This window comes from Chelonus insularis, unplaced genomic scaffold, assembly GCF_013357705.1.
Source record: "Chelonus insularis isolate UGA/USDA-ARS -01 unplaced genomic scaffold, ASM1335770v1 contig_272_pilon, whole genome shotgun sequence".
NCBI classification, from domain to species: domain Eukaryota; kingdom Metazoa; phylum Arthropoda; class Insecta; order Hymenoptera; family Braconidae; genus Chelonus; species Chelonus insularis.
The window spans coordinates 87,695-106,417 of NW_023276459.1; the positions used below are offsets into that span (position 1 = coordinate 87,695).

Sequence of the window (18,723 nt, forward strand, 5' to 3'; positions counted from 1 at the left end):
TATTTATCATGAAAATTATTTTTTCTTTCAGTGGAGTAACAAGTTAGGGTAATTCATTTCCTACAGCTTTTCATTAGTTTCCATTAAAACGCACTATTTTTCAAATTTCTACTTTAATAGTTGATGAATTATTGAAAAGATTAAATAATGTGAGTATTAATGATGTCTTGAGACGAATAATGTTTTTTTTCAACTCTAAAAGCATTCATGTGGTTGAACATTTTTTTTCGTTTGTTCAGAGTTGTTTGTGGGCGTTAATGAGTTAATTAACTTGATCCAGACATAAAGAAAATTAAGCAGTTTTTATTAGCTGTAGAAAACTTTTAGCTTGTGAAAAATATTGACTGATATACTCAAGTTGTTTGCCTATTTTATTAATGGATTAAAGTTCACTTAGAAGTTTTATGTTTTAAAAAAATACAACTTACACTATTTTTTGAGTTTTCTAATTAATCAACAAGTTTTCATCTCATATATTTTTTTTTCTGAAATTAAATGTTAGAAAAAATAAAAAATTATGAAACGTAATTTTTTAAATACTTTGTTTAAATTAATCTTGATGATCCCAAGGATTTATTAGTCAGTGGCATGTTCGGCACAGAGCAATGCTCATGAAAAATGCGATGCCAAGTATACTTCTACGTTTAATAATTACATCGTTAGCTTTGTCGATTAATTTTAGTAACTATCATGAGTTTCACAACATACATTATCCAGACTCTCTAATTTCAGCTTATCCATTAGATATATAGCAGCAAGAAAAATATACCCGTATAACGTTTGTCACGTTAATTACTTAACAGTAATGCGTCAGATTAATTCGACGTGTGATTTCCATTTCTAACTAGGAGACATCTAGATTGCAATGTCACTTATCCAATCATTTACTGAATATACAGCTTCAAAGGACATTAATTTTATTACTCTATGCTAAATCTAAATGATGCAAGAATATTAATTTTCTTCATTCAACTTCCTCATTAAATTTCAGGCCTTCGTTATCATCCATTACAAAAGAAGTCTGTAAAGATTTCATTTTTAAATACAATCTCTAAGGCGATTACTTCAGAAATATTTATGTTATATTTAATGTAGAAATGATTTAATATTTTACGAAATGAAATTCCAGAAAAAAATGAATAAATTCTTATTTTTTTTTTTAATGAAAAATATTTCTCTTGTGAAGAAAAAAATACAAATAAAAGACAAAAAAGCATATCTTAGATCTTGAGTTTATTTAAAAAAAAACAAGCAAACTAGAAGAATATGAACAAAAGAAAGCCTGGAATAATAATACAACCTTTAAATGAACGAAAGTTAAGCTTTAGGCAATGACTTTTATTTGTGTATACACATATGAATAAATAGATGAAAATTACATGGCATATTTTACATAAACGTATTACATATAACATATTACAGTTTGTTCTTAGCTTAATTATCCAAATATCCTTTGAAGTCGTTGGTCAAACGATCGTTTACTCAAAGCTTCATTCCAGAGCTTGACCGAAGGGTTGCTACCTTTGAAGTCAAATCATTGAGATTTGAGTGGACGTCAAATTTATTACCACAGCCAGATTATTGCTCCACAGGTAGGCAGCGACCCAACCAGGTTCAATTCCTGTTGCAAGCAACATGTGATTAAATACGTCATACAATGACTGTGATTTTAACTGCGATAACAGTCAATGTTTCAGAAGATAAATATTTCGATATCAATTTTCCAGCGATACATTGTTTTTTCCTTTCATTAAATCACTAGTAAGCGGTACATTTTATCGCATTTTCTGTACTTCTTGATGATGATAATCATGATCTAAAATTAAAAAGAAGAGTAATAATTTTTTTGATCTGAATAAATAGAAGGTTTTATTAACAAAGTTTAATTGAAGCGCACGTACAGATATATTTACCAAAGTTATCGCACTCTTATTTCCTGTAAAGTATTTTATTTGAAACAAACATTCATCATTGTCAAAGAAGTTTTTTAATTTGAATTTATGATAATTTTAACTAAAAAAAAATTTCTTACCTCTAATTTTTTATACAAAAGTATTTCCTTGAAATTTTTAATATATTTCACGTTTAATATGTTAAATGGACATTGAAATCACCCCTTTTTATAAAAACTTAATAAGCATTAGTATATACTTTGGATAATACACATAAGAAGAGCTTTATGCTAAAAGTTATGTCTTAGTGAAGTCATTAATGCTGAATTTTTAAAAGAAGGAAAAATTATTTTTTTTTCGAACTAATAATTAAGTTATTAAAATGCCATAAATATGAATAAATCACTAACTTAATTGTTAGATTTAATTCAAGCTAATTTTTGTGAATAATTGTTTAATTACCTTTTCAACAAATAATTATTCTATACTTGTTAACAAATCAACATTTTAAAACGGATTAATACATTTGTATCAATCGAACTAAATCAGTTATTTATTTGCCATCGCCTTAATTTAATATAACTGAAAGTCCAGTTAACTCAAATACAAAGTTATTCAATTGAATAATCAACGTTTTATACTCGAACAAAGATAATCTATTTACCATAAAATCAAATTTTTTTGCAATCCAATATAATTCTTAACGATCGATGTAAAATTCTTGAAATTTCTAAATTTAACCAATAAATTTACTTACCAAACATCAATAATGGAATAAAAAAATATTTAAAAATTTTATTGAATCTCGAGACTTTTTCTACGGTAAATAACATTAACCACTAATATTTTCAGAGTAGCAAAAATAATTTAGATTACATTGTAAACGCAAACGTCACCAATGATAGCATTTTCAAGGAAATTTGATTCACGAGACGAGAGAATATTGGTATCGATTCAAAGCAGAATATTTGACAATCTTAGGTATTCGAAGATAGGAATAGTCAGTAGATGAAGGGGAGTCGTTTATCAAACCAGCTTGGTAGCTGTGGAAATTTTCGATAAAGTATAAAATGCCTGGACTATACTTACGACCACTCGACTGGAATTTAGCTTTTAAATCTCTACCTCGCATTCATTCGACATGTTTCTCTCCTGCTTCTACGGGTACTTGAGTTATGTATTCTGAAATTTATGTTGAGTTCTTACGTATATTTATATAAAAATACATATAGACAGGTATATATGATAAAAAAAAGGCATGTATTTTTGTGTAGTTTGTTTTTTCTTGCCTTCAGTAAATGCCAAGTTTTAATTTTATTTCCGTAGACGAAATATTACGACAATTAATGTGCATGAGGGCACAGTGTGAGTTAGATTGGAACTATATAGTTATAATGAAATCCATGAAATATAAAAAGTACATCTTGCCGTAGAAAAACCGTAGTAATATGCAAAAGCTCAACGTCTACGAAGAAAAAAGCAAGCCTTTCGGTAATCTCTATATACTTTGTTGTCATAAATGAAACTTTTTTTATGATCCTCAGTTTTACTACAAGCAATGAACGACATAAAAATATTTAGCCAACATTAAAGCGTTGATTAAAAATATTTTACATCATAAAAAAAATTAAGTACATTTTGAAAACATTCCAGTTTGTAGGAAACATGAAAAATAAAATAGCTACTGTAAATTTATGTAGTTTAATTATGACTTGGAAATGATATTAATTGAACATTTTGTTAAGAGAAACGATATGAGGCGACGGAAGTACAGGATTCTCGCTTGCATTTCTCGTTCTCTCTCACACTAGTACATATACATACCTCAGCCGACGTGTACAGCAGATTCAATTTCACGCTGTCTGCCACACGGACGAAAACACACGGCACAGAATTTTGCCACGGAAATCCCTACTCTCCCACTCTAACACCAGAAACTATAATGAATAAACGAAGAATAACTAGGTATATAGGTAAATAATTTAAATATAATACTTTCCCATTAAAATTTTAATTTCTCAGCAGGATAAATGCCGTGGAAGAATTAAAAGACATGGCGTAAAACAATCGCGAAAGCAATTTACTGTAAGGCATTTGACGAATACTTGGTTACATAGGAAAATTGAGTTCGTTTCATGAAATTCCTGTGACCGATATTGGATGTTGTTACGCCCTCTTTGCCCACGCCCTCCGCTGTCTCATGCAGATGTGACCTCGACGACTTCTGATTGACTCCCATCAGAACTCCACTACTAGCTAGAAGCACTCGACTGGACCCAAGATATTCTAAACAGTATACCAACTATACTATATAATAGTTGAAGTGGGTAACCCTCTCCTTCTCACTTGCCTCTCATACGAACCTGGTCCTGCACTCAAGTGGTTCCGCTGACCATCGCAAACTGAATTTCCGATAATTGCTTTCTGCGTCGCCTAAAATGATAATTAAATTTCGCAAAAAGAGAAAGAGAGAGAGAGGGAAACCTCATCTGATATTCTCTCTGATGATATAATGTATGCCAATTCATTTTTCAAAAGTTCTCTATACATTGGTTGATGTAATTTGAAAATAAGCATCAAAATGTTTTCATTCAAGATTAAATAGTTTTTAATGTCATCAGAGCACTGATCTGTGGTTATAATGGCTAGATAATTACATTTCGATTTCCATTGCCTCTGCAAGCAGAAGATTTATATTCACTTGCAGAAACATATGGGCTATATATTGATATTTTATAGACGCTTTTTTCGTTTTTTTTTAAAGTGCATATAAAGGAAGAATGAATGTAAGCTGAAGACAGACAAATGGGTATCATACATAACTTGAGAATCTCGTATATTCCAAGACTTTAAGAGTTAATAAAATATTTAGTAGAATTTTTTAAAAATTTAATAAAATAAGCTATGAATTTATCAATATTCATTGTTTGAGTTTGGAAATTTTTTTTTTTTCGTTAGTTGTTTAAAATAAATTGAAGTAAAAATTTATTTGTTACATTTTTTTTTCTTATATTCTACATAAAAATAAATACTTCATTTACACACTGTTAGAATAAAACCATTTTACTCTATTTTTGTAATTTTTTTAAATGAAAAATATTGCGAGAGAGTTATATGTTAAAATAATTGCATGTATTTTTCTGATGGAAAATTAATTCTTGGTAATGTAACGACAAAAAAAATTAGCTTCATTAAAAAATAAAAATTATTTATTATTTAAACGAGTATTGGAATATTTATTTCCTATCAGAATATTTAAACAAAATCATTAAATAATCATTTAAAACATTAAAAAAAAACAAGTGAATAATAAAACAGTTTGTACTCTTAACATGAGAAAATATTCAAATACGTAAGGATCACAATGTAATTTTCATGAAACGGAAATCCTATCGATCAGTGGTGTTGATTTAATTGAAATTCAACTCTGGAATTGAATTCCATTGGATTCATTACCTTTTTAAGTGTCCACTGATTTGTAATTGTCCCTCTGATATTAATTTTTTTACAAAAATCACGTATTTTACCTTATCATCACAAAATAGAATAAATCAACCTGTCTTTTATGTGAAAGCTTTTTCAAATAGAATTTGGTCTCTTGAAGCCAACAGAACTTTTTTCTACTAAAACCATCAATACATGCTGACCCTTTACTACTTTTCTAAAAAGAAAAAACCAAAATAGCTGGATATTTTCACGATAGATGACTCGTTGATGCAGCCTTAATAGTTCATTTTCTATCGCATAATTGGGTAAGCTTGTCATTATTATAGATAATGATTATAATAATTTATTCTGATGCATATGTATATAAAATAACGTTGAAATAATAATTAATTATTTTCAACAAAGCAGACGATGATTAATACAATTAATTAAAAAGAGATAATTAAATAATGATAAATAATGTGAGAATAGACAAGTTATAAGAGCACACACGTTATAGGCTTGTTCATTTAGATGGCAACTTTGAAATAAACGTTTGCAGGATACACTTGAAAAGCTATGATAGAGATAAAGCTTGGATGTACGAGAGAAAAGAATGAGAAGGGTAGTGTGAGAGAGTAAGAGAGGTAGAGAAATGGATGAAGGGAACTGTGAATATCCCATGATATTGGTATAGTCATATATCGGCTTATCGATTTCCAACTGGTGGTTCCTTCAACGTCATATTTTGTGTAATAGACGAGGTCGATGTACATATGTACATGATGAAGACGCGTGTTCACGTTCTGTGCAAAAGCCTCGGGCAATGCGTGTACCCCGATATAATCCTCTCCCCTTTCCAATGAAGCTTCCAGATAATTTCAGCCGGTACGCGTACATTTTACAAGCCACGGCAAAATTCTGCTTCCGAATAAAGCCAGCACTTTTTCACAAAGGATTTCAGTAACTGAAAAAGTTTTTTATCATTTAGAATGTTCCTTCTTTTCAAAATGTTGTATTGTCTTCTTACTTTGAGTCTGATTATTATTTATGTAATTTATAGGTCAACTAAGAATTCGTTGTTAATTCATTTTTTGTGGATCCATTATTGTGATGAAAATAGGAGCGAAGATTTTTTGAATTATTATAAAGAATTAGTTCAGCTTATAAGTTTATAAAAAAGGAATATTAAATTAATTTCAATAAAAAGTATTTTAATTCTGCATTATTAAAGAAGATTAAAGTATTTTTGGAAAAAAAATTACTTGATAAATCCGAAGTTGAGATTAAAAATTGAAAAAAAAATTAAATTTTCTTATAGAGAATTTTTTTTGATTTTAAAGTTCTATTCGAAATGATTTTCTAAAATTGCAAATCGTCTTTTAAATTATTTTAGATAAATTTATAAATGCCTAATGACCTACATAATATTATCTATCAGCCTTTGATGTTCAGTTTAAACTCAAACAACTCACCCAGAATATTCGTTCATCACACACAAAAAACAGAATTTACTCAATCAAAAAAATGTGATATTGCATTAAAAAGTTAAGATAATTTTTTAATGCATTCACTTTGATGAATCGATTCTCAGACTATTCCATCGAAATTAATGTACGATTTGATAGGGAATGAATAACATAGAGGAGATAATGAATCGATATATAATGGGAAACCACAGCATGTATGAAGTATTTGGAACTTTGACTATAAAAGAAGAAGTATCATATTACATTATGTTCATAGTGGAGTAGAGTGAAAGTTGAGGCATGATAAAACGAGTTTAATAACGAGGTGATTGAGTTGGCGACGCCTCGCTTGAGCATGACTGCGACGTACATGCTGCAAAGTAAAACAAGATATACTACGATACATATTCCAGTTGTGTGTCTCAGTGATTACAATACGTATTTACACAACTGGTCAAATGTACAACAGTGATAATAATTTACTTGAAAACAGTTTCAATTAATTTGCAATTATTATTACAATCAATTTCTCGTTAGTAACACACAAATATGTGATACTTCACTCCGTTCTATTCCTTTGATACTTAGATCACAGAGCTTAGCACGTATCAAATGCGGACAAAACAATCAAGAGTATTCATTTCTAACACAATTATTCTCAGAACATTAACGATATGATCAGTACTATTATTTGCATAAATAGTTATACTTTTCAATTTCTAATTAATATCATTCGATTTTTTTTCACATTCTCATAATAATTTATTTACTTTAAAAAATTATCATACTACTGATATTTTTTTATAATTAATTATCAAACGAGGAAAGTAAAATATTTGCAATTTTTTATTGATTTAATAACTTTTAACAATATGTCATCAATTGCAAAATGGATCACCTCGTTTTATTGATTTATTTAATTTTTATTCAATAGTAATAAAAATGTGAAAATGTATCAATAACTCATTATATTAAAATGAATTGATTGTTTGTATAATTAATAATATTAATATTAAATAATTCACATAAATTAACAATATGTCGAATTCGTCGTTAAATTATTTTATTTCATTCAAAAGAAAGTTTTCCGACGGAAAAAAAGAATTTTTCACTCATCAAAATAAATTAAAAAACTTTTAAAAATTTGCGGGCTTTAGTATTAGTTTTCGAACCAATAGGAAAATAAAGTTTTGAGCCAATCAACACTCAATAGAAAGTGCTGCCGTCTGGTAGCCGCCAAGTGTGATATTCTCCCTCCTCAGTAAACTGCGCATCATCGCGCGCAATAGAAGCAGGAGAGAACAACAGCATGTTTCGAGGTGTAGAGCAAGACGGATGAACACTAGTGTTGCAAAGTGGGAAGTAGAGTTGAGAAGAGCGTCAGTGTAGATCGCAGCTCGTTGTCGCAGTTTTTCTCGTGTTCTGCGAGTATAGTGTAGTGTGTCGTGGACAATCTTTGGCTTTTTTCTTCCCTTTCTCCACGAAATCCCGCTCAGCACGACACAAAATCTCGGTGATAAAAGTAAAACGTGGAGTGTAGGAGAATCTTGAGGACAAGGAGTAAAAAATAGTGTGTTAGGAGTGTCAATGAGGCGTGCCGTGATACGAGTGATCATCGAACAGTGTATATAGGTAATAGTGATAATAAAATAATTATTGCAGAATATTAAGTGTGCTATTTATTAGCAGAGCCATTATCATTGGCAAACTTCGTGCAACCGCCATTGCGGCGTTTACACGCAGCCGGCGTTCTTCCATGTTCAAAATTCTATCCCTTTGTCAATGACTTGAAACTATAGAAAACTTTATCTAATTCGTAGTTTTCATATCACGACACATATGATCAAGAAACTATACTGTCGTTGCGTGAGTGATCTAACAGCATGACTTGTACTCTCATACGTACAATTTTTACATCGTGTTGAGTTTCCTGGTCGATTGTTGGCTGCTCTTGGCCCTTCAACCGCCATCTCTCCCACTTTAACCACCGAGCATTTATACTGCATCGGCGTAAACGCCCATCGAATAAATTTATCATTAATTTTATCATGTGTTGACTGTATTTCAATAATATATCGTTTGTGATCAAAACCAACACACACTTGTAGAGAAATTCACTTCATTGTGGTATCTCATTTTCATTAATTGTTCACTGCCATGCTACAAATCGTAGTACACGAGTATTATGGTTTTTTCTACTTGTTATCAATGTTATCCTTACAAACTATAACTTTATCAGCATGGAAAGAGTATAATACACGTTTTTTATCGTCGAATATTATTTGCTCTTGAACAATCTGGTCAGTGAAAAATTATTTTATTGTCAGACCCATTATTTGCTATTTACTTTAACTAAGTAAAAATTTATTTGGGAAATTGATTAAAATAGTTGTCAATTTGTCTAGTGAAATTTCTATATTAAAAACTAGAAAAAATTAATTAAAAGCAAAAAATAACATTGTGAGTTACTCATTTTCTTTGATTATTTACATAACAGGTGAATGTTGTTTATTTGTTTTTTTTTTTTATTACTACTATCCAAGCTTATTATGTTTTTTGATAGTTTAAAGTCAATAAACCTCCAAAAATTAAATGGATAGAATTTAACAATTAAGTAGAATATAATTTTGTCCTATTACGTTGTTCACGTTCGTGTTATTGAAAGCAGGCATAGATAATCCCCACCCATGTGATTTTGCCAGGTCGTTAATTCAACACTGGAAATTACATGATTCGGTCGTTGATCCTTGCAAACTTTTTATTTTTCTAACGAGATTCTTCCTTACTGTTTTTTTTTATTCTTTTTTCTATAGTTTTCTTCTGAAGTTTCAGATTAAATTCAAGAGTAACTACCGAAACAACTCGTGTGTTTTTCTTTCTTTTTCTGCTTGCAAACACGCAGACTGCACATTTTTTTTTCATCTAGTACCGCAACGAGTTAGTTACCAAGTAGAATGTTCTCTCGATTTCTTCAAGCTCGACGGATACTAGTATTTACCGTTATTCATTTGTAGATTTTATATTTTTTAATTTTCTAAACTAATCATTAAAATTTGCCTTTAAAATTTAACCGGCTATTATTTTTTATTTTTCTTCTTTCTCTACATTTTATAAGCTTAATCTGCGTAAAATTATATGTAAGTGCTCATAAATTTAAATATTTTCTTTGAAAAATATAATTATTTGAACTTTTCCTTAATAAAATAATTCACCTGCAAATACAGGGAAGTATGCTTTCTAATAATATTTATTCAAAGAGACATAAGACATAAATTACAAGGTAGAACTTATTTATGCTTTTTGATAGCTCTTCTACAAAGTACATAAATTTCTGATCTTACAAACTTACAATATGAGGAAGGAATATAAATAACAACAATATTTATTTTATTAAAAATAATTGCTAATTATTTATCATTCCTTCTATCATAAATTTTTATTGCTTGCGAATGGAATTTTAAAATCAATGAAATTTATTACTTTACATTTGATAGAAGTCTCTTTATTTGAATAAAATAAATTCAACATCAATTATGCGCACTTAATCAAATCCTTTGATTTCAATTCCATCACCATGAATTTTATTAGTGTAATCGAAGTCTGGTTGAGATTGTATTCGCATGCATGGCTACAAAACGACAGTAATAAAAGAAAAAGAGAGAGAATGATGCAAAAAAAATAATAAAAAGAGTTCGTGGATTGTAACGGAATGACCGGGTCGAACTTGTCTGTTTCCTCTTTATTTCTTCGGATTTTTCTCCTCAATTTTATTCTTGGGACATTGCAGAAATAGGTGTCTAAAGTCTACATTGTTCGCTAAATATTATTCATTAGTTTTCAAAGCACCGTTGAAATTACAAGGTTAACTAAAATTGTAGTAATTGTTTATAAACTGAGACAATTAAATGGATATTCAATTATTTGATTTAATAGTATAACTGTATCAGTAAGTAAAAGATAGTATTATTTTGTGGACTGAAAATTGTTGGTCAGGTTCGCCCACATTCAATAATAATCAATGTTGAACTTAGATCATTCTTACCTTTATGTTTGAATTATTTCTTTCCTTATCGCTGTTCTCTTTCTCTTGAGACCTGTCTTGCAGTGAACTTGTTTTATTTTCTGATTTAATAGTCGCGTTCTACGAGTAAAAACTCAATAAATAAACTGGAGAATTTGAAAGTGTAAATCGTAAACTCAAAGTTCATTTGTACACTAAGGAAAATTTAATTATAAACTCGAATTAAACTATCAAAAGTATCTCATAACATTTATTGCAACTTGAAAGAAACAGATTTTTCAATACAGAGAGAAGTTTTTCGTTTCTATCTGCCGGATTATTTCAACAAAGTTGCAAGATCGCTCTAATGAAAAGAAATTTAAATGAATTTTTTTTAAATTCATGAGATTTATTTGCATCAATATCACAAAGCAAGAATAATTAATGATAATTAAAAAATAGCTTATTAGATTTACTAAAAGCAAATTTAAAACTTAAATGACATTAACGATCACTTGTTATTAATAAATCATTTTTATATTGCAGTGCGAAGACTGAACCTACCTGGGACCGATTAAGAAGCACATCCCCCGAGACCCCCCCAACCAAAATCACACGCCTTACCTCACCCCTATCCTTGTCCTCCTCCAGTCCCTTTTCCCCTGGTGCTAAACCGCGCAATCAAAGTCGTGAAGTTTCTACTAAACCGGGAATACCAAGTATGGACAATATGGACAACAAACCTGTGTTGAACGACGACCCATCGGTCACACTAACTATTCGCTTGATTATGCAAGGCAAAGTAAGTATCTAATTTAATTGATAGAATTATTTTATACATTCAGTTTACTTTACTTAATTAAATGAAAATCAGGTTACGGATTTTTTATCGAAGATCGTGAGAAGTCTTATGGATGGTCTTTGTCTCACAAATGGACCTTTAGTCTTTGATATATCCATCTACTAAATGAAGTCTCTCAATTTAATTGCCATGATCAAAGACATGTAACAATACAGACACTTGAAAAAGCCTTAGTTAGTTTCATTAAGGGTTACAATGGGGATGAAAAGAATATTTTTTGTTACTCAGAGATTGTTCTAAAAAAAAATGAAAAAATATTTTAGACCAAATACTTAAAATCTTTTTTGACTGACATTTAAATCCATTTCTTTATATTTATAGAAAAAGATATAAAAGTATTAAAATTTCATATTTACATTTTAATAATTCAGAACTAATAAAAATTCAGCGTAAATAAAACCAGGATTTCCTATATATTTTAATATTTACATTGTTTTTTTTTCAACTGAACTGATAATGGAGTTTCTTTAGAGAAGCAAGCTTTTATAAAAATATCTATATAGCTTAGTTAATATGAAAAAAATTAATATATATCTATTTTACGAAAACTATTGAAATTCCAATATGATAGTTTATTTGGGAAATTGCATCAAAACTTACAATTTACTCTGAGCTTTGATAAAATATTTATACATCACAAGTACTACCAAAAACTGGACATAACAGACATTTTTCTTTCAATTTAATTTCATCCCATTTTTAAATTAATATTCTCACCAATGAATCTATTTTTTTCTTTTTCAATTTTAATTACTTAAGCCCCATAAAAATCTATTTTTTATTCACTCTAAATACATTATTTTCTATCTACATGATCTTCAGTAGAGCAAAGAAGATAAGCTAAAAATGTATTTTTTTAACGCCAAAGATATCTATCAGCCTCCAAATGCAGTGAACTAATTTTAGTAATATAAAAGAATCAATTTTTTCTTATCCAGTATCGATTTTTTTCAGTATTTTGCTATGCACTTAATGTACTTCATCCCTCACTTGACTGTGACTCTCACCTTGTCTTTACATTACGATGATAGAACACGCTCTCACATACTCCAAGAGAGACACGTCGCACCATCGAGCCTGTGAGGCGTGCTAAAGTGCGACACGAAAATTATTGCACGTTTCTGCATATCTGAACGATCCTTCGCGCGTCATAAATCTACCACTTGTCTTCCTCATACACAAGTGTATCCATATACATCACATTCTTTTGTAGAAGAGACGAGACAGCCGTTCTCTCCAGCTAAGGGTTTCCTTTTTCCTTTCCTCTTTGCCCCTTTCTCACGATGATGCGAGAAGCAAGCGAAACTCGAAGAGCTTCCACGTCAAATCCCATTACACCCTCGTTTTTTCGCACCAACGACCACGGTGGGGAATCAAAGGTTTCCTCTCCCCTCACTTCTTTCATTACTCTCAACATTTTTACGTTTTTATTCTTATTTGAAACTTTATGTCTCCCAGGCATTATAGTATTTTTTCTTCTGTTTTTCAACACTTATCCCATCATCCTTACGTAATTGAGCTCAGAAGAATACGTTAGTTAAAATATACATACTGTTCTCTGCTTTTTTATTTAATTTTTTATTTTCTAGCTTATTCCCAGATGGTTAATAGCATTATTTACTTCTTAACAAAAAGCTAAATGCATCCTTAACCGTCTCGAGAGCAGTATTTTAATTCTTTTTAAATGTTTTCGAGTTTTGAATATGATAGAAAGGGTTGCCAGGTTTTTTTTAAAGTTGCAATTTAATCCTTCAATTCATTACCTCCTTTCACGTTAATTGACACCTTTTCAGTACACTCGGAAACAAAGGAATCATTTTTATAAATATCTTTTGACGCTTACAAGCTACGACAAGAAATAGAGAAACATGTTATCACTGACCTAGATCATTTTGTGCTTTTTTCTTTTGTTTCTAAACAAACTGATTGTTGAAAAACTGTTTGCAACAGTCCATATTTGACCCTTTACCTATTTTTCTCTGTCACCATCTCTGGTATTATTTTTCGAATTCATTTACGTCAAATACACTAACATCATTTCTAGTCCTTTAAATAATTGAATTAATTAAAAAGTTTAAATTAAATATTAGAAACTTTCAATAATTGATCATTTACATCACACTAATATAATTTTGATGTTTTGAAAACATATTAATTTATCATTGACCTAGACGATAACTAAATAAATTCAATTATTCAAAATTCAATACCACTATGATGGTAACGTGATATTATTATGACATTAATAATACTTAATGTGATAACAATTATAAGAAAAAATGAAATTAAAAATAGGATTAGATAGAGTGATAAAAGTATTACTAACAAGCTCATTTGTGATCTTTTTACGTGAAATGACTACAAAGGAAGTTGAAAGAACTAGTTTATTACTGACCTGGATCATTTAATACTTTGTCCTTTGTTCTAAAACAACCCAGATGAGCAAAAATTTAGCCTACAACTCATATTGGAGTTCCTAAACTTTAGCTTCTTCTTTTCTGCTCGTATATTTTTTTCTTTCTGCATTTTCCTACATATTTTGTGAATAATCGATGGCCCGATTAATAGTCTGCTTCGTGGCATTTTTCCGGCTGATGCACAAGCCCCAATTTTTTGCCATCAGCTCTTGGTTTCTCTGTGCTTGGCAGTAGACTGGAGTATTGCCAAGTCTTACAGCCAGATCTTCACTAGACTGACTTGGAGAACCTACAATTCTATTGTATTACATCAAGTATCATCGTCTGAACATCTTTTGGCAACATTGGAAATGAAGAGCTTCCAATTTAAAAATATAAAACCATGTATTTCATTAACAAATCAGTATGGCTGAATGATGATCGAATTTAGAGTGATTTCAGGTTTCTAACTAATTTGAAACTTAATAAAACCACAAATGGAGTAATTTTATTTTTTTGCTGAGCAACTTGCAGATGCTTCATCCAAGTTGGAATGACGTAGAAGCATGAAGAGTAATGAGAAAAAAGTTGGAATGTCCCCTGCACTCATATAACTAGCGACTACTCGTTCTTCCATCTCGGGACAACTGGTGTGACGTTATGAGTTTGAGAAAATGAGAGATATCCAGCTATCATTAAATCTTCTTAGCGACCTGAGTATGATCTCGTTGAGGTGTTTACTGGTTGCCAACTGGCAGACGATTTTATCGGGCATGAAGTGCATTAATTTTCGGTGATACTTGAAGAAACTAAATTAGAGGAATCGTCTACTTGTAGATCAATCTGTCTGTCTCTTCAGTATGTTGTAAATTTACTGGAATTTGAAGATTTCTATGCAAAGGAGCAGGTTGATATTCACTTGAGAGCTACAATTCAACCTGACAATTGCTTACAATCTTGAACGATTCCAAGTCTATCGATTACCTTGAAGAGACATCAATATGCAAAGTATCTTCTGCACTTTCATGAATTCCATCGATATCGTTTTATTTCCTCTATTCTCGTAGTTACTTCTGTTCAGTCTTTGTTCTGATTCAGTATATCTTTAAGAATCAAAAAAGGAAAAATGTCTATGAGAAGTCTAGTAGATTCCAGTTGACTGGATTGTTGCCAAGAGCACAAGCCAAGCAAGAAATTTCATCCTTACATTTCCAAGGAGATATATCCGTTAATTACTTGGGATATCAGACACGTTGGAAAAAAAACCAATGAGTCAATAAAATGAATACTTGAAATAAACAATTAATTTCCTTGTTTCTACATTAGTAATCACATTTTATTTTTGTATTTCCATTCTTTACTTTTTTATCCTCCTCTCGTCACATGTGAATTTCTCAGAAGCAGAGATGCAGTTACTCCAATAATTGGCACCTTTCCAAGCCTTCCCACTCCAAATCTTCTTCATGTTCCAGCTATATTCGTTCTCTAAATCGTCATGGCTTTTCCTTCGTTCAGACAATCCTGAGAATAGGATAGTAACGTGAGTCAAGTTTAGTCCTTGGAATGGACTCTTGACTCTCATAAAATTTTAAATTCTTCCTAAAGTACACTGTCTCCATTTTACATTGCAAATGTCGATATTCTAGATATTTTTAGTAACCAATATCTTTAGCAGAAAATTACCTTTCGTTTTTTTGTAAGATGTAGTACTTTTCTAAACTACTAAATTACAATTACAGTAAATCGAAATACTTTAGAAAATCATTCTATTTAAAGTAAATTTAACATTCATTCATTTAAATCTGGTAAAAAAACTTTGTAATCTTTTTAATCTTATTGATTTACATCTTAAAAAGTAACGCTTGAGAAAAACTTGGAGTAGAGTAGAAAGTCTCTCATAATTATCTTACATTTTAATATAAAATAATTTAACTCTGTCTTTAATCAATTAATAACCGCATTCAATGATGTAAATATTTTGTAAACAATTTTCTTAAAACAAATTTGAATTAAACTCTTATTATTCCACTCCAAGGAGCTTTGACTTATATCCAGATGATTTACGATCTCACTGTTGTTAAATTCACTGCAAAATGCTCGAGCACTTTACGAGGTGAATGAACGTTTTCATAAATCCATTTAACATCAAACGGTCGAGTAATTGCATCAGGAATGGAATATTTTGGTGATAATATTCATAGACCATTGTATTCAATAAAAAGCTTTTTTTCATTTGAACGTTCTATATTATTTCCTGAAAATTTTTCTATCATCATAGCATTACGGTAAGAAGAGAAAAGTCGATTTGGTATGAAAAGAAGTCTATTTTCATTATTGTGAATCTAATTGGAGATCAAGTCTGCTAAGCATTGCTATTAGTAATTGAAGAGGCAATTTGCATTGATAGTCAAGTGGATTTACCTTGATATTCCTATCAGAAATTGTGGAATTAGCATCAAACTATCAATTGAATGGATAATTCTCACTGTCGTCTCGACAAGATTTTAAATTTCAGTGAAATAACCATTATAAAATGAGACTTAGTCGCTTGTAAGACCTTGATCTGATTTTCAAGATGCTGAGTGAACGCCATATGCATGTTCTTTTACTCCATGCGACACTTTAATGTTAGAAAATGAGAAGACGTTGGTATTTGCGCGGTGCCCACGTGGTCTAGGTGCTTTCTAAGTTTAGAGGTAGAGCACATACTTGATGCTTCTTAACTCTCTTTTCTCATTCTCTATTTGCATCTTCTTTTATAGTTTGTTTTACTTAAAAACTTAAGCTGACATGAATTGCTGGGGTCAAAGCTTAACTACAATGACCTGGCTTTGAACAAATTTTTGTTATTTTCATTATAGATCAGATTCCTCACTTTATAATTGTTACAATCCTTTTTGTACAATTGTTTAATATCAATTTCAATTTGGAACGTATTTTTAATTGAAAATTTCAATTATTATTTTTCTTTTTGCAATTGGAAATAACACAAAAAAATATTTTTATTTGAACTGTATTGGTTTTAAATAATTTCAAATATTCAAAGCTTTCAAATTGTCAGATATTATTTTTACATTTAATTTATAAACTGATAACTAAAACTTCTATTGATCGAAGTGCAAAATTGATTTTTAAAATAACTTCCATATTTTCACAAATTCAACTCTCAATACTACAAACTGAATATGACTTTTTGTTCTCTTTGTAACATGTTCGTTGATGTGACTTTTGACTTCAATAATTACACATACACAAAATATCAACGTTTTATAATTTTAAATTAAAAAACATTCTTTCAAAGATATTAATTTAATTTTTCATTTTTCAGGAAGTAGGAAGTATTATTGGGAAGAAAGGCGAGATTGTCACGAGGTTCCGTGAAGAAGTAAGTAATGAAAAACATTTTAAATAAATCACAACTTTAATTATAACAAATAATAAATTTACTATTAATGAACTAATTTTTTATTTTAGTCTGGAGCAAAGATAAACATATCGGATGGTTCTTGTCCAGAGCGAATTGTAACTGTAACTGGACCAACTAATTCTATCTTCAAAGCTTTTACTTTGATATGCAAGAAATTCGAGGAATGGTGCTCGCAATTTCACGATGTTCAGAGCGGAGGTGCAGGTGGTGGCGGTGGAACTCCTAGGACTCCAATCACTCTGAGACTCATCGTACCTGCGTCTCAGTGCGGATCACTAATTGGCAAGGGCGGATCTAAGATCAAAGAAATTAGAGAAGTTACCGGTGCACTGATTCAAGTTGCTTCAGAGATGTTGCCAAGCTCGACAGAACGTACAGTCACTATCTCTGGCACCAGCGAGTCTATTACTCAGTGCATATATCATATCTGCTGTGTCATGCTAGAGGTGAGATGAGAATAAGGAATAGGTAATAAGATTCATACGTAGCATGACGTTTCGACGAATTTTTTTTCGTTCAATTTGTGATCTACATCTCAAGAAACGTTGGATAAATATACGTAAGGTGAAGAATTTGTTATCAGCAGTATCTTAGCAACCAATTCATGACGTTTTCTTCAATCTCTCTGACCTTTATTTAAATAAACAGATGGTTGATTATTGTTGTTTCACGATTTAAATTTATTATTTGTATATTTATATCATTTAAAGTAGTTTTTATGAGATAAAGTAATACTGTTAATTAAATTTTTTTTGTTAGAGAGATATTGAATGAAAATTCAAAGAGCTTTTGATTAACTAAAATAATTGAAGAAAAAATAAAAATGTCGATAACAGAATTCTTCATATGGAAATAATTTTATAATTTTATCATAGTCTATTATGAGTGATAACACTATTCAATCCTCATGGAAGATTATGGTAAAAGGTCAAAGGTCCGTTGATCAAAATAGGAGTTGATAATTATGATTCACTGACATAATAAATTTCATACAAGGGTAGATTAAAAGGTTTTCAAAATTTAATAATTTAAACCTTTTATATAATAAAAATAAAATAAATGCTTTTGTAAAGTTTAAATTTATGAAAAAGTTTTATAAATATAGTAATAAACAGCAAAAATATACTATTGAATAAGTATTATATTTAGTAAATGAATATGATGAAAATAAATGTCAAAACTTTAGTTTTTATACTTGTTAGAAAAACAACTCAATTTATCCTCGTAGTTGGCACAAGATCAACAGATCTT

At 30.0% G+C, this 18,723-nt stretch overlaps 1 protein-coding gene across 9 annotated transcripts in view; it reads left to right on the forward strand.

The window, feature by feature from the left end:
- Positions 1-18,723, forward strand: part of mub (poly(rC)-binding protein mub) — an 87,437-nt gene that overhangs the window by 55,067 nt on the left and 13,647 nt on the right. For 3 of the 9 annotated variants that reach the window (XM_035080342.1, XM_035080334.1, XM_035080336.1), the window contains exons 1-4: positions 8,102-8,419; positions 11,334-11,589; positions 17,374-17,430; positions 17,520-17,918. In XM_035080342.1, coding sequence (XP_034936233.1) covers positions 11,509-11,589; positions 17,374-17,430; positions 17,520-17,918 — 537 coding nt within the window. In that variant the 5' untranslated portion in view covers positions 8,102-8,419; positions 11,334-11,508. Of the gene's footprint in view, positions 1-8,101; positions 8,420-11,333; positions 11,590-17,373; positions 17,431-17,519; positions 17,919-18,723 lie in introns of those variants that run through there. The other 6 variants (XM_035080335.1, XM_035080341.1, XM_035080339.1 and 3 more) reach the window with 5 other exon arrangements.